Here is a 15,413-nt window from a genome sequence, read left to right as displayed (position 1 = left end):
AATTTCCTTTACAGAGGTCCATACGACCAAAACATCGTTACTCTTGTATACTTAACTTTAAGCCATCATTTCACCACAGTTCATGTTTGATCACATACACAGATAACGGTTACCTTCTTTTAGACATAATATTTGTAACACCCCAAATCCAACCTAGACATTATGGCCGAATCTGAAGGAATCACATTAGATTGTTCAAAAACCAAAAAGTTTAATCCTTGCTTTAGAAATCGTGAATTCTGAAAATATTGTTTGCAGCAAAACACTTACAGGTCCTTAATAAAATCACACGCATAAATTATTTATTTTTCAGAAACACATAACTTGCTACTTAGATTGCAACTAAAATTTCGAAATAGCAAAATCGAAAATTGCGCATAAGATTTAGGAAAACTTATATTTACTGATTGTGCATATTCCGAACATTTGTTGTTACCTTACATTAAACTTATTTCAAATTTGCAGCAGAAAATCCATATTTTGTTTAGTTTTAAAACCAAGTTTTCTTTTAACTTAATAGAAAACATGCAAAAAACTTAAGCTAAATAACGAAACCCAAAATCCAAAATTAAATCTGAAAACATAGTCCAAAATTAAAATCCAAAACATGTTTATACCAAATTGTGTGAACCGAGCTCCGAAATCGCCGCCAAGTCCTAAGTCTGAAGGTTACCTGAAACGTATTAAACAAATGGGTGAGCTAGAAGCCCAGTGTGTGACTCGGCCCACAAACAATAAATATTTATAACAAATACAAATGTAAATACCATTACAAAAATTTTACATATAATGTACACACTGCCAGAAACATATGTCAGATCAAAATATCATATTTTCATAATCATATATCAAAATGGAATTCATAATTTCAGAATAAAAAATCTCAAGCACATTCTCTTATATAGAATCAGATGTATTTCATAATTGGATACAGATGCAATCACAGATCCTACCCCGATTCGCTACACACCAACTCGTCCAACCAATCACACCAAATATGCCTGCAAGAGTCCATCCATCCAATCACACCAGGTCGTGGTGGTCTGCCACTCATAGTAATACAGCTAAGCTGCCAAGCAGATATTGCGGCTTAACCGCCAAAATTTCAGTAAAACTACCAAAAAACACTTATTCCATCATATCCAAAACCCACCACAATGCACATGCACAATCACAACAACATACGTACATATCACATAAATGGTATGGCATGCATACCTAATCATATTTCTTATAGATCATACTTATCAAATTACTTATACTAATAGTTATTCTACATATAGATGTTATACACATTTATACACGTAATTGTGCTTTCAAAGTTATCAAAACATAGATCGTATATAAGTTTTTCACTTACTTTAGTCATATCACATACTGACAAATATCATATTTCAAGTCTTATTTAAGCCTAACGAACCCCACGGATGGTCCAATTACGCATTTTTTAGTCAAACTGGTTTAAGTAAAAATTTCCAAAAATGGGCCCACACGGCCCAATTGGCTAGCCGTGTGGTCCACACGACCTGACACATGCTCGTGTGTCCCATACGACCCAAATGGCCCAGACCGTGTCCACACGGCCATGTGACGCAGAGTAGTTTCAAAAACAACCTCTGTTTTCGAGTTTTTTTTGAGTTCCAATCGATGTTTCGTGTTACAATCACACACCTTAATATTATTGATGTAGCTTCACGAATAAGTAGTTCAGTACCTAAATCGACCACTCACACAAATTAATTAACATGATTTTCACTAACCCGATTGACCATCTCACAATCTTCTCCTAATTGCATGAAACAACTCCTACCACAGCGAAAATTACTTACCCTTGTACAAAACAACGACCTAAAAAGAGAATTTAGTTCATCGGAGGATCTACCATCTCACGATCTTCTCCTAATTGCACCAAAGCACACAAAACTATATTAACATCATCTTCTTCGCAAATTACTTAATAATCACTAAAATAAACATCATCAAAAAGAAACTAAAACCTTACCCAACCTCAAAAGCACCGTATTAGGATTAACCAAAAAAAATTAAAAAGAAAGGTTTGCGTGATAGCCATCTTTGGGAAAAAGGTGAAGAATAAACAAAAATTGCAAAAGAAACTTTGAAAATGAAAGAACAAAAACAAAATGGCAGAAAGAAGACAAAAGAACAAAGGAAAAATGGAGTGGGAAACGTGGGCACATAATTGGAAAAAATTAAGGAAAAAAACTTATTATTATTTTAGAAAATAGAATATAATAAAATAAAAACAAATTCAAACTACCCACTACTCCACTACCAGATCCTCCTCTGGACAGATTTTCCAATAGTCCAAAACAAAAATAATTTTTCCACTTTGCCTACTTAGGGATTCGAACACAGAACCAAAGGGTATACATAAGCTTAACCACTAAGCTCATTGCTACCATCAAATGAGTGAAAATAATTTATAAATCAGATGTTCAAAGGAAATTATTTAGGAAAAATAAGGCAAAGGATTCAAACCCGAAATCTTGCACACACTACTCACATCCCTTAACCACTAAACCAAATTAATTCACTTGATAAAATTTTCACTATCTTAACTAAATATCAAGACGTGACCACTCTTGATTTCACTAACCCAATTTCTTCTAACCCAGTTTTCGGGATGTGACAATATTAGAAACATCTTTATTCAAAATACGCTTCTTTTATGTTTACCCATCACCTCTTTTGTATCTCATCACTTCATTATTTACAGTCGAATCATGGTCTTGCATAACACTTTACCATAGCCCATGAAAACATTGTGCCTTTCTAATCTTTCTAATCACACTTACAAGCCATATTGATCACGCCAAAAATAGTTTAATGAAGAATCTGCCACATGAATCATTTCTTTAGGGTACGCCATTGAGAGCCTTACTAGGATACATCACATGGGCACTGCTTTTAGACTTCTCCATGTAAGTCATTCCTTCAAATTTTCGTCACAAAGGCTATCACGTCAGAATTTGCCTTACAAGCTATTTATTCATAGTTCACCACGAAGGCAGTTCTTAAGAGTGCGCCACAAAGGCATTTCATACGAAATTTGCCACAATGGCTTTTCTTTTATATTTCGCCACAAAGGCTTTTCTTTCATATTTCTCCACAAAGGCATTTCTTTCCTAACGTGTTTACGATATGGATTTTCCTAGACTCACGTTAAGTGAGGTTTGCCCATCATCGTCTTGGGACACGCAAGAAACCCTATTGGGTAATAACCTTCCTTTAGCTTCTCTTTAAAGGGTGTCATGGTCATGGGCTTTTCCTTTAAGATTCTTATCAGAGATCGCGTTTTTAGTCCTGTCGGACACTTTTAGACTACACCGCGGTGAACAAACATAGACTCACTGGACAAACTCATCATACACCGATATCATTTAAGACTCAGCGCTTCATACATTAACATACACCCAAACTATTTCACATCTCTTTGCATATTTACCAAATATGCCCATACAACCATGCTTCAACATTAGAATTCGTAACACTTAAACTTGACAGATTCCACATAAACTATACATGTTATTCTCAGCAAACATTCTCGCTATACTTTTCTGATTTCAGTTTCATAGTTCAAACAATTTTCATTAAAGCATCTCATGTGAACAATACACAAGCAAGAGTCAGTTTAGGGACTCACCTGATTCTCACTTACTGCAACTTAGAACTCCAAATCCAGACTTCCATCGCGTAAATCAGTAGCAACTACTGCTATAGAACATGGAAACCCATCAAGATCTATTCATATACCCCTTTTTTCCATCATTTCTAATGTTGGAAATCCCCAAGCAAGGCCTTATATCTTCATCTTACTGATTTAGTAAATCCAACACTTACTCTTTAACAATATAGCAAGCAGAGTCATAAAGCTTACCTTGACATGGAGTAATCACTAGTGAAGATCCAGATCTACAACTCCAACTTGAATGAGAGAGAAATATTGTAAGTTCTTTAAGATTCAGGTAATAATACTTCTTGAGGAAGGAAAAAGAAAAACTCTCCCTTTTCTAACCTAAATATCTATATAAACAATCTAAGTCCTTATTGGAACTTGACACGTGTCTTAAACTTTTAAAATTGCCTTTAAAAAAATGGTTTATAGTTGTAAATGGAAACTCAGTATTTTATATTTCTGGTCCAACCCTTCATTCCATCCTAACTACCTTGTTAGTACGTAACTAACTTGATAACCTAATAAACTGGGCATACAATAACTTTGGCGGTAACCCAATTCACCAAAAATCCTCATTATTCTTACAAATCTCTTCTTCTTTACAACTCAACACGTTCAGAGAACAATCATTGCATAATACTCTAATGTCAACTATGCGCCCGATTTATACGCCAAAAGCATCAATTGGAAGGATAGGACTTCGCCGTTCAACTACTTTCAAGTAACCCGCCAAAACTGGGTGTTACAGAGTTAAAGTAATCTAGGGCTCTTAGCTTTTTTTTTTATAAATGGGGAGTTAATTAGCTTGAGAAAGGGACAAAAAAACACAAAAAGTCCCACTCAAAATCGAAGGTCCTTAACCCACAATTTTCCCTTTTTTTCTATTTTTTTTCTTCTTGCTCAACCATTGCACCATTCCTACACCATTGCTACCCATCTCGATCGATCCGTGTGCTTTCATCCTAGCCTCTCGCTTGTCCCAACCCTTCACTGCTCACTATCGCAGCTTTTTACCTAAGTTAACTATCCCAACCCTGGCACCGTCATTCTTACCCTATTGTACCTCCACCGCCACCAGACCCATTTCATCCAACTCGAGGCAACCTTCATTCTTTCTTTTCCTTTTTTATATTTTATTTATTAATTTATTTATTTATCTATTTATTATTACTATTATTAACATTATTTTCTTCCTTTTGTCTTACTTTTTTTATTTTGTAGCTAACTATTATCAAGCAATTTTTTGAAGTTTTCATCACCAACAATCGAAGTGTTTTGGGTTCTCCAACAACGGAATGTGCCTTTATAAGAAGAGATATGAATTTTCCCATGTTTTTATTTTATTTTATTTTTTTTTTTAAATGATTATCCTAATCTCTAACATTTTCAGTTTAATTCAACTTCGAAATTTTAATTTTTAAATAAGAGTTTACCATTTTATTTCTTCTTTACCTTTTAAAATATCAATTTTAATCCTTTAGATTTTTTTTAAACTCTTAAATTTTTGAAATTGCAAATGTGTCTGCCAAATCACTTTGTTTCTCATATTGTCATCAATTCTAAGGTTCCATATTTTTTTGTATATTGGTAAAGTAAATTTTATTTTCAATTTTTTTTTATTTTGATGAATGTATATGATATATATCACTTTTTATGGATGTATGATTGGTATGATTAATATGTACAATATAAGTATGGTTTATTTATAATTGTCGATTTACAAAATAAACTTGATGTATTGAATTTATGTGCGATATATAACTCTTATTTATGTAATGCATGATATATATATATATATGTGTGTGTGTGTGTGACAATCATTTATGATGGTAAATTCTTTCTTTTAGGATAATAAGCATGACAATTTTATGTATATTTTTATGAATGTCTTGGGGTTAATATTATTTTATGTATATCTTTATGTATTTTTTGTATATATTTATGCATAACTCTATGTATATTCTTATGTATTATTTTATAATATTCTTATGTATTATTTTATAATATTGTTTCTATATTGTCATACGTATTTTTATGTACATTTTTATGGATATAATTATGTATTTTACTTATAAATTTGTATATATTTTTATATATATTTTTATTTGTAATTTATATATAATTTTTATCGAACATTTTTTTAATTGATTATGAGATAACATAATATTATTGTATTTTTTAAAAATTCTATAAATTGTTTAGTTTTTGTGAAACCAGAACTCTTAAAACTGTTTCTTTTGTAATTGTGAATATTTTTCATATTTATCATGAACTATTATAAAATTGTTGCATGTTGCTTTACCTAATTTTTTTATTTTATTTTTTCAAATTAATATTATAATTCACTTTTTTATATAATTACAAATTTGTATATTATTTATAAATTAAAAGAAACTATCATTGATACAGAATCTATATTATCAATGATAGGTAACAATAATTAAAAATGTATTATTTGAAAATTATGAATTAAATGCTTGAAATCAAATGCATGTGCATTAGAAAGCAAAACCCATGACGAAAAAAGAAACTAAAACCCTTGGCTAAGAATGTAAATATCACTTAACTGATAAACTATAATAATGATTTTTCAAGTAAAATAAATGTACTATCCTTAAAAATGAAATCTTGATATATTTGGTTAAATTAGCTTAATATGTTGAGAAAAAAAGTTAATTGATCAAATAGGTCGCTTTTTTTTCAAATTTAGGAAAATAGGTTATTTTTGGAGAGAGTATGTGAAAGCGCATTCAGTTAGAGGAGTTTTCCTGCTGACATGTCAGAGAAAGCATACCTAGCTAGATGCATTTTTCGATAATTACAAAGAAAAATCGTCTAGCTGGATGTACTTTCACACTCACTTCAAAAACGACATATTTCTCTAAATTTAAAAAAAAATCGGTCTATTTCATCAATTAAGGCTTTTTTGGCATATGGCTAATTTAACCAACCTATTTACCCATCTATTTTAATTTGGATTGTAAATTGTTCAAAATTGAGCACAATCTAAAAAGTGGTTCGGAGAGTATATGGAATTTAGTTTTATAAAAATTGAAGGTGTTTTAATTTGACAAACTACAACATAAAATCACAGGAAAAGTTCTTTCTTTGAGGAGAATTAATGTTGATCAAAAGATTTATTAATCCAACTCCAATTTGTGAAGTAAGGAGAAAGGATAAAAACGCAGAAAAAAAAAAGATGGATTTGGGTGAGAATGAGAAGACTATTTTTTAGGAGAAACGATAAAAAGTAGAAAGAAATGAAGATGATCTGAGCGAGAATCAGAAGGATGATGTCTAAAAAATAGTTTATGAGAAAAAAGATTATTGGAAGGGATCGTATTCTATATGGTAGGAAGAGCCTTAGCACGGACAGAGCAGGAGATGCAGAAGATGCTGTCAGAAAGGAAATAAGAAGTATTCAACAATAGAAAGTACCTCTTCTTCTGGAAATAGACGATGAGCTTCTGTTAGCAAACACATTTTTGGCATTGAATGTTACATTGCCAAAGAATAGCAGAGTACCTGTTCCAAGTTGTTCTAGTACTTGGTCTATTATATAATAGGGCCAGTAAAAGTATTATTAGGCAATTAACTTGATTTTCATAAAATGCAAACCACCAAAAACATCAAATGCTGTCGTATATTTTACTACAAGATGGTTCTACAAGAACCAGATTTTTCTCATGGGCAGTCCAGCATTTCTAGCATTGTTTGAAACCAATTTTCTAATGACAGATGCTGCTGCTTAAGCATCCCAGACAAGCCAAGTCATCTCCTCATCTCAAACCATGCTACCCAGATCAGATACCAAGCAAACGCTGAAGTAAGGTATCCCACGAACTTAAAATCTCACTTCATTCGCCTTCGGCTATCCCTATCCCTACCTCTATCTCTGTCATGGTCATCTCTTTCTCTGCTTCCACTCTTTTCCCAACGGTCTCGCTCCCTCTCTCTCCCCCTTTCATTTTGCAGGTCATGATATCTCTCTCTTTCTCTGTGCCTTTCGCGGTCCTTTTCTGAATCATTTTCTCTATCCCTGCCTCTGTTGGATTGTTTCCGTGGAGGGCTCTCACTTTGGCTTTGACTTCGATGCCGCTTTCTTGAAGAATCGTGCACATCATCCCGCCTATCTCTCCTCTCTCTCGACGTTCTTTCTGCAATTAGAATAGTATACAAAATAATATTACTATATGCTTTCGATTTTGAAAACATACACAATTACAAGTCTTCACAAGCATCTTCTCAACCAGCAATATAACTTACTTCTTCCTTCACCAGAATCTGATAAACCATATTCAGATTCTAACCGTTTCCGATGAACTGCAACCCTTTTTTCAATATCCTCGGCATTTTTAATTCCTTGCTCCTCAAGGGATTCTCTGTATTCTATAAGAGCAACCTCAAGTCTTCTCAACTTTTGCCTGTGGTATTATATGCATGTAAAGCAGAGCATTAAGTTAGGGATTACATGAGCAAATGTTGGTGAAAAGAGTTTTTAAGGACATTTTGTTTTGTTTTTTGTAGCATTAAGAAATAAGAAATCATCATTAAAAAGTTACCACACCTCTGCTCTTCATTCATTGCACTTTCAGATGGAACTGGAATGTTCACCTCAGTTCCAAACTCCAATTCATCAGCCTTACCATGACCATCACCAGCATTCTCACTTCCAGAAGATGAATAGCTCAACCCCAGACCCTTGGAGCTTCTCTTTTCTTCATCATCACTGTCATTATCCTCTCTAGCCCATTTAGAGGCTGGCAAAACAGGATCAGTTTTCTCTTTCTTTGTGAATGCTTTTAGTTCAGGCTGTGGGATTGGAAGGGTTTCAGCCAGAGGTACAGACCCTTTGCGTTGTGAAGGGATCTCATCCTCTGCATAACGAGTCCGTCCAGACAATCCCGCCACTTCTGTTTCAACATTTGCACCTCTTTGACCACTAGAATACCGACTATAACTTGAGCGCAGCTTCAACTCATCATCTAGTTCATAACCCCTCTGCTTTTCGGCATCTTCCAGACTTAATAGTCGTGCAACCATTATTTCTCTACCACCAACAAGAGATAATCCATTATGCCTACAGCGCCTTTCCAACTCGGCAAGTGGGAGATCCATTAACTCCTTCATAGCAGCACTTTTGCCCATGGCCAACGCAGTATCTTGGTTAGCTTTAATCCCATCAACTGCATCTTCTGAGCTAGTCTTCTTTTCAATTTCTGGTGCATCACCACAAATAGAATGGAATGGGGCCACTCCAGAGTTTCCTGATCGAAGAAAAGTGGCTCGTAGTCCATTCACGTATGCATCTGAGAAAAGAAACCAATCTGACCATACTTGCAACACTTTCAGAACCCTTTCCTGCATAAATGAGAAAAGACCACCTTCAAACCCAAAATAAAGATGATAAACATGCACAAAGCCACAAGCCAGTTAGCAGCACTTGGAAAAACAAACAAAATAGAAAGCAACTTGAAAGCTGGATAAAAGGTTAAAATTATACCTACCTTTAGGGCTTCAGCAGTGATCCTTCCTGTTACACTGCGGTACAGATCATTAAAGCTCTCCATTATATCAGGTAATGTTGCTTCAAATTTAGTACGGTATGCAGATGCATTTTTAACAGGAGCACTGCTATTATGAAGAATGTCAGAGACGAGCATAAGCCTTGCTACTTTAGTTGGAATAGGTGTTTCTTTAAGTGTCAGAGACTCTGTCAAAACTTCAACTACCTGCATGGCAATAAGGGAAGGGAAAACAAATGCATCAGATTCATGTTCTCATACTATTGTTTAAGGCTCAAACCACATAAGGATAAAACGGATTGCGCAAATAGTCACATGCCAGTACTAGACTTTGAATGTTGTACCTGCCCCATTAAAAATTTTGCTTCACAATTCCAGACTCTTTAACTTTCAAGACAACAAAAACATCAAAAAAGAGCTAATCCTCAATGGGATCCAGCAAGGAACCATTACAGTATGAGAGTAGAAGATGATGAAAGTCAATAAGGTATGCTGCAGATAGGCAATACCTCTCCAGCAGCATCAGCATTATCCAAAGCAAAGCCCATGGCTTCCTTTATTTGACTCCTCTCCAATGTCAATGCCCGTAGCATGTCCTCAAATTCGTCCCTTTGTGGATCAGTAAGTGGTCTTTCTGGGTCCACCCGCTGTAAAATTAAGACAACAAAGGATTGTTAACTCACTCAAGTCACACAAAAAAATAGGAATAATCTAGAACAAAATATGTTCATCTCTAGAATACCCTGCTTCTTCCTGCGGCATATGTGGCAGAAGAGTCCTTTTCATGCTCTGGACTTTTTGACACTGGCAAAGGTGGTGGTACCCATCTAGAAAAAATTAAAGCTATGCATCATAAATATGGTCGTAACACTCCTGAAAAGAATTTCATTAACAGTAAAACTGTTGGCACATGTTACCTTCCACTCCCAGTTATCATGATAAAAGGCTCTGTCCGCCACCTTTGAAGAGTATCACCCTGCATTTCCACAAACATTGAAATTCTTCAACTACATTCCTCATTCACATTTAAAACATAGCATGGCATATCATGAACATGACACCAGAGACAACATTAAGATGCATTCACACAATGGACCTGAGCGAAAGAATATAGCCTCCAGACGTAGTAAGTGTGTTCCTTTGAGCCAAGCTCAAATAAAAAGTTGAATAGAGGATTGCCACGACCCCTCTCCATAATAGCTTGTTCAAAGTCACATCCTCCATCAAGGACATAAAGAGCCATTGTATCTATCACATGGCGGAGGTGGCCATCCTCAGGTGCAGTGACCATTATATCTGGAATATTTGGAGTAAGAACCTGGCATCCAAGAAAAACAATCAACAATAACTCCAGAATAGAAGAATCAGAATTACCTTAGACACAAAGACAACGCAATAGTAGATAATTATTATTTTTCAGAAAAAATAAAACAAAGAAGAAATTCAGCTAAGTTACCAGTTCAGAATTCTGATTTGGAAGAGATGTGACTGGTGGACCTGAAGGACCAGATAAGATTATAGAACTACCCTGCCAGTCAGAAAACAAGTTTCAGAATTATGGCATGCACAAGCAAGAAAAGTGACTTCTGTGAACTGCCTGCTCAACCCAAAGTTATCCTATCAAAACCTCACTTTAAGAGATAAATTTTGGTCTTAAAGCATCTCCTGTTCAAAACCATATATGCACTTTATTCGAGAGAGCTTCAAATTCTTTGTGCAAAAGAACACAACCAACCTCCTTACTCCTGATAGCCATCTGTCCAGGTGGGGGAGCAGGTAACGCTTGTGATGGAAGAGCAACAGATTTACCCCACCCAATTTTCAATTCATATTCATATACAATAACTCCTGCGAGAGAAAATACATCATCAAGATATATATATCAAAAAAAAAATTTTAAAAGCAGCTATATATCAATTAAATTGACAAAAACATGGGGCATTCTAGCATTTACTAAACATTGGAAATTAGATAACACTAGTTTAAAAAACCTTGGAATTTAGATGTCACTATTTACAATTGCTTCACACTAATATTTTACTATTTTACAACTAAAAGAATATGAAATTAATAAATTCATTAAAGAATTTCACTGAGTTGAAATACACCCATGTGGGTAACAAGGTGACTGCTCAATATATCCAAGTAAAAGCTTTGATACCTTGCATTTCATCTTTTGCAGCTTGTCCATCAGCTCTATTCATGAAAGCCACAAAACCACAATTTCTTTGCCTTCTTCGCTCCTCCTCCGTCCTAGGCCACATAATTTTCACACTAGCAATAGGTCCAAATCTTCCAAAAGTCCGCAGAAGAAAATTTTCATCAACCTATATCAAGAACATGTAACCCAAAAATATTTAGCATTAAAGGGGAAAAGCAGATTAAGGACAAGAACTTAGAAACAACAACAAACATACTTTTGGTGAGAGATTTCCAACATAGAGATTTGTCGTTTGAGGATCAGCATCATCAAGTGATCCGGGCAATTTTCCACTAGGATCAAAATCATCAGGCAGTTCATCAAAGCGACTAGATGGCTGAGATAGGAACAACCAAGAGATAAGATTCATCTATAGTTATGGCAAAGAAGCAAAAACAGATAAAGTGCCATACAAGATAGAGATGCTAATAGAAGAAAAATGAAGGACACTCAGATAACACATAAACCCTTATACATTAAATTGCAAGATACAAAGTGAGAAAAGGGATAAGATACATGAAATATTGTACCCTACGATTGAATACAAAGTTGAATCCCACTTACAGCTGAACTATCACTATGACGCCCATCACGCCAATGTTCACGTTCCAGATTTCTCCTTTCCCTCATCTCTTGTTCATGCTTCAGCTCCTCCATAAAATGGTCAATATTTCGAGACTTTCCCTTCTCTTTCTCCTTCATCCTCTCCTCCTCCTTCTACAAAAGGCATTGAAAAGTTTAAACCAAATGTGCATATCACAAGTGGCCAACTCGGTTGACAATAAAATAAATGAAAAAGGTGTTCCATTATTTCATTGATAAAAGTCACCTTCTCAGATTCCTTTTCCTTGGCTGCCAAAGGAGGTGGTATGAAAGATGGAACATACCTGCAGAAATAACATGAAAGATAAACTTCCATTTTTCAGAGAAATTCATTTTCAAAGTTCCACCCATTCTTTACCAAAGCCTCTTTACTTTTCCTCGTCAATAAACTTTAAAGGAGAATTTCTTGTGGAACCATTATTTGATTTTCTTGACCTTGAAGCATACTGAACTAGTTCTTAGATTTCATAAGTGGACTTTGTTTTAGCCAAATTTTTGTTTTTTGAGTGTAAGAATGCTGGAACAGCCTCCTCTAAAGAATCAAATTAAAGGTAGTTCAACAACATTAGGTAGCAGATGTATGAAAATTAGTATTATCCAAGTTATATCTAAAATAAGCATCATTTTTCTACAACCATAAACTGAAACTACGACCAAAAAAAAACAAGAACAGTTCAAAATGTTATTAAAATAATATGCTTGAAGAATGACAGGACGGCAGACCAGCACGCTGGGGAAAGAGGGGGGGTGACTAAAATTCAATGTAACTTGAGATAATGTTATACAACTCTAACCAGCTTAAAAACACCATAAGTAAAGAAAATCATTCATGCAACTAACCCCAACTAGTTTGGGATAAAATCTAATGGAGATGAAGGCTTCATGATCTGAAGTCAAGAATACAATGTCCATTTACTTTCCATCCAACACAATGATAAATTTGACTGTACATTTTATCTGAAGTTTTATATTTCACAACTATCCAAGCCAAAAATGTTCAAACATAATAGTAGGATGGACCAACTAGATGCGAAGGTATTACATGGTGTCATGTCAAATAAAAAAGATTTAACGGCCAAATTTGCATTATAACCATTCATTTGAATTGATCTTTACAAATAAAAAGTAATGATTTCTTTTTCTATCTCTAATTACTCTATTGAAGTTAGTTGACTGGAAGTGGAACTTTTCATATTTCTTTTACACCATGGTAGATGTTACCAACAGCAAAGTATCATTAACTTCCGAGTAGTTTTCTTTCATAAAGCAGATTAGGACTTATAAATAAGCCATAAAAGGTAAAACTTCCACAATGGAGTGGCAATTAAGAATTGAAATTCAGAAAACTAGAAATAACAAGTATTTCTTTTCGAAACTAGAAAAGCCCCCTCCCCCACTAATTGAATCCTTTCAAAGTAAATGGTACGCAAGTTAGAACACAGCTATATGAAATCCTTTTTCACGATATCATAGAAGAAGCCCTTAAAAATACAAGGCTAGAATGAAAACATCACTATTGTCACCACACAGCTTTTCCATCCATGATGCCTCACCAAAGAGCATTAACAATGCAGCGCGGTTAATCAAAAGCAATTATTATTACCTACTTCCCTTCTTTGGAACAGACACCCCATCTTTGGATTTTTCACCTGCCATCCGCGAATGAATAAAAAAGGCCCATATTTTTATTAATGTGTCCTCGTGATACAATAGAAAAATTATTCTACTAATCCATAGTGCAAAACAAAAACATCGACACTTAAAAAACTGAGACAAAATTATTAAAAAAAAAATTGCTGCTTGAAACACAAAAGTTGAGTCTCGGGATCAAACTAACCTTCAGAATCGGATTTCAACCTCTCGTTGGGATTGATTGTTCCACCTCGAACAAATGCCTTTGATCCAGGGTTATTATCTCCTTGAAACGATGCCACAAACTCCTCGTATAATCGAGCAGTTTCGTCCTCTGCCCTCTAATAAAACCAAAAGGAAAAGCCAGAAATTAAAGTCAATTATTTGGCTCCAGAAGCTGCAAATTCTAGCAAGAACCAAAATTAATTAAATTTCTTGAGCTCTGTAACTAAGAGAGGCAATTGTACCTTCTTCTTGGCTTCTTCCTCTTCTCTGTGCTTCTGGAAAGGCGTTTTCTTACGCGTGATTGAAAATGGACTCATCTTCAAATGATTTAATCAGGCATTCAAAACCCTAATCATTCAACCTCAAAAATAATTATCTTAAACCCACCCCAAATTGATCGACTCCTTAACATAGAGTAAACCCTAACAAATTACACCACCTCCCAACGTGAAGGATAGAGAAGGGGAGTGAAACCATACCTGAGCCAGATCCAAGGTTTTCTGCGATGGAAGGGATGGATTGTTAGGTTCGGGCCAAAAAGAAACGTAGCCAAAATAGGGGGAAACAGATAGAATATAGAACCCTTTAGTATAGTGAGTTATTTACTTCCATTAAAGAAAAGAAAGAAAGAAATTGTCTCTTTTATTATTTAGCCCCCTGAATTAATAGAAAGGTGACCAAGTAATTTACTCTCCACAAGAGCAACTAATGACAATTACCTTGCCCCGCTGAATTGTGAGCATTATATTTTTCAAGAAGATAATAACAAACATTCAAATTCAATATTTTATCATTCTTTAAATAACTTTGTACATTATTTAAGTTTTAAATTTTATTTTTATATTTTTATATAATAATTTAGTTCTAGGAGAATATATGAAATGTTAAATTAATTAGGTAAAATTACATATGATGTTTGTGTTTCTTATTAATTTTATTAATATTCGTATTATCCAATACTTTTTGGACCAACCTATTATATACAATGATTTGATTTTAGGTTTTATCATTTGTTTAGAGATTTTCATCTCGAATATTATTAATTATAAAAATAATTATTCTTTTTAGAATTTAAAATTATATAATTCGGCTAAATGAGGCATATATGTCGAAAAAAATAATTGGCAAAATAGACTTTTTTATTAAATTAAGGAAATAGGTCGATTTTGGAGAGTGTGTGAAAACTTGTCCAATTGGACGCGTTTTCTACACAGTTGCAGGAAAGTGCACCTAGTTAGACGTGTTTTCCTCTGAGTTGGCGAGAAAGCTTGCCCAACTGGACGCGCTTTCCTCCAATGGTAAATTCCCAACAGTCAAATTTCAAATTCAGCCAACCATAAAATTATAATTTGCCCAACGGTAACTTTTTTTCCTATATAAACCTAAGTCATTTTCCACTCTTTTCACTCAAATCCAATTCTCTTCATTCTCTCTATTCTCTCAAGATTAGTTCCAAATTTTCCAATAAATATCTATAAAAATATTCTAATTTTAGTTTACTATTTCATAATTTATTTATTTTAATTAATGG

At 34.2% G+C, this 15,413-nt stretch overlaps 1 protein-coding gene across 3 annotated transcripts; it reads right to left on the bottom strand.

Moving 5' to 3' along the window:
- Nucleotides 1-7,280: 7,280 nt before the first annotated feature.
- LOC107901654 (protein RRC1) lies at nt 7,281-14,612 on the bottom strand. Of its 3 annotated transcripts, none has more exons than XM_016827732.2 (18): nt 14,362-14,612; nt 14,125-14,230; nt 13,863-13,998; nt 13,629-13,674; nt 12,252-12,309; nt 11,987-12,139; nt 11,640-11,759; nt 11,384-11,549; nt 10,958-11,070; nt 10,679-10,750; nt 10,319-10,540; nt 10,140-10,198; nt 9,965-10,049; nt 9,732-9,869; nt 9,205-9,429; nt 8,265-9,058; nt 7,964-8,121; nt 7,281-7,854 (listed from the first exon to the last, which is right to left on the bottom strand). In XM_016827732.2, the coding sequence occupies exons 2-18, from the start codon at nt 14,197-14,199 to the stop codon at nt 7,550-7,552; spliced, it is 2,925 nt and encodes a 974-aa protein (XP_016683221.1). In that variant the 5' UTR covers nt 14,200-14,230; nt 14,362-14,612; the 3' UTR covers nt 7,281-7,549. The 3 variants fall into 3 exon arrangements, with proteins under 3 accessions (XP_016683221.1, XP_016683222.1, XP_016683223.1); XM_016827733.2 differs by having other exon boundaries at nt 14,125-14,199; XM_016827734.2 differs by lacking the exons at nt 13,629-13,674; nt 14,125-14,230; nt 14,362-14,612.
- Between the last annotated feature and the right edge of the window lie 801 nt (nt 14,613-15,413).

This window comes from Gossypium hirsutum, chromosome D06, assembly GCF_007990345.1.
Source record: "Gossypium hirsutum isolate 1008001.06 chromosome D06, Gossypium_hirsutum_v2.1, whole genome shotgun sequence".
Lineage (NCBI taxonomy): Eukaryota > Viridiplantae > Streptophyta > Magnoliopsida > Malvales > Malvaceae > Gossypium > Gossypium hirsutum.
Note: the sequence above shows the minus strand (reverse complement) of the source record. Positions and strands in the feature narration are given on the sequence as shown.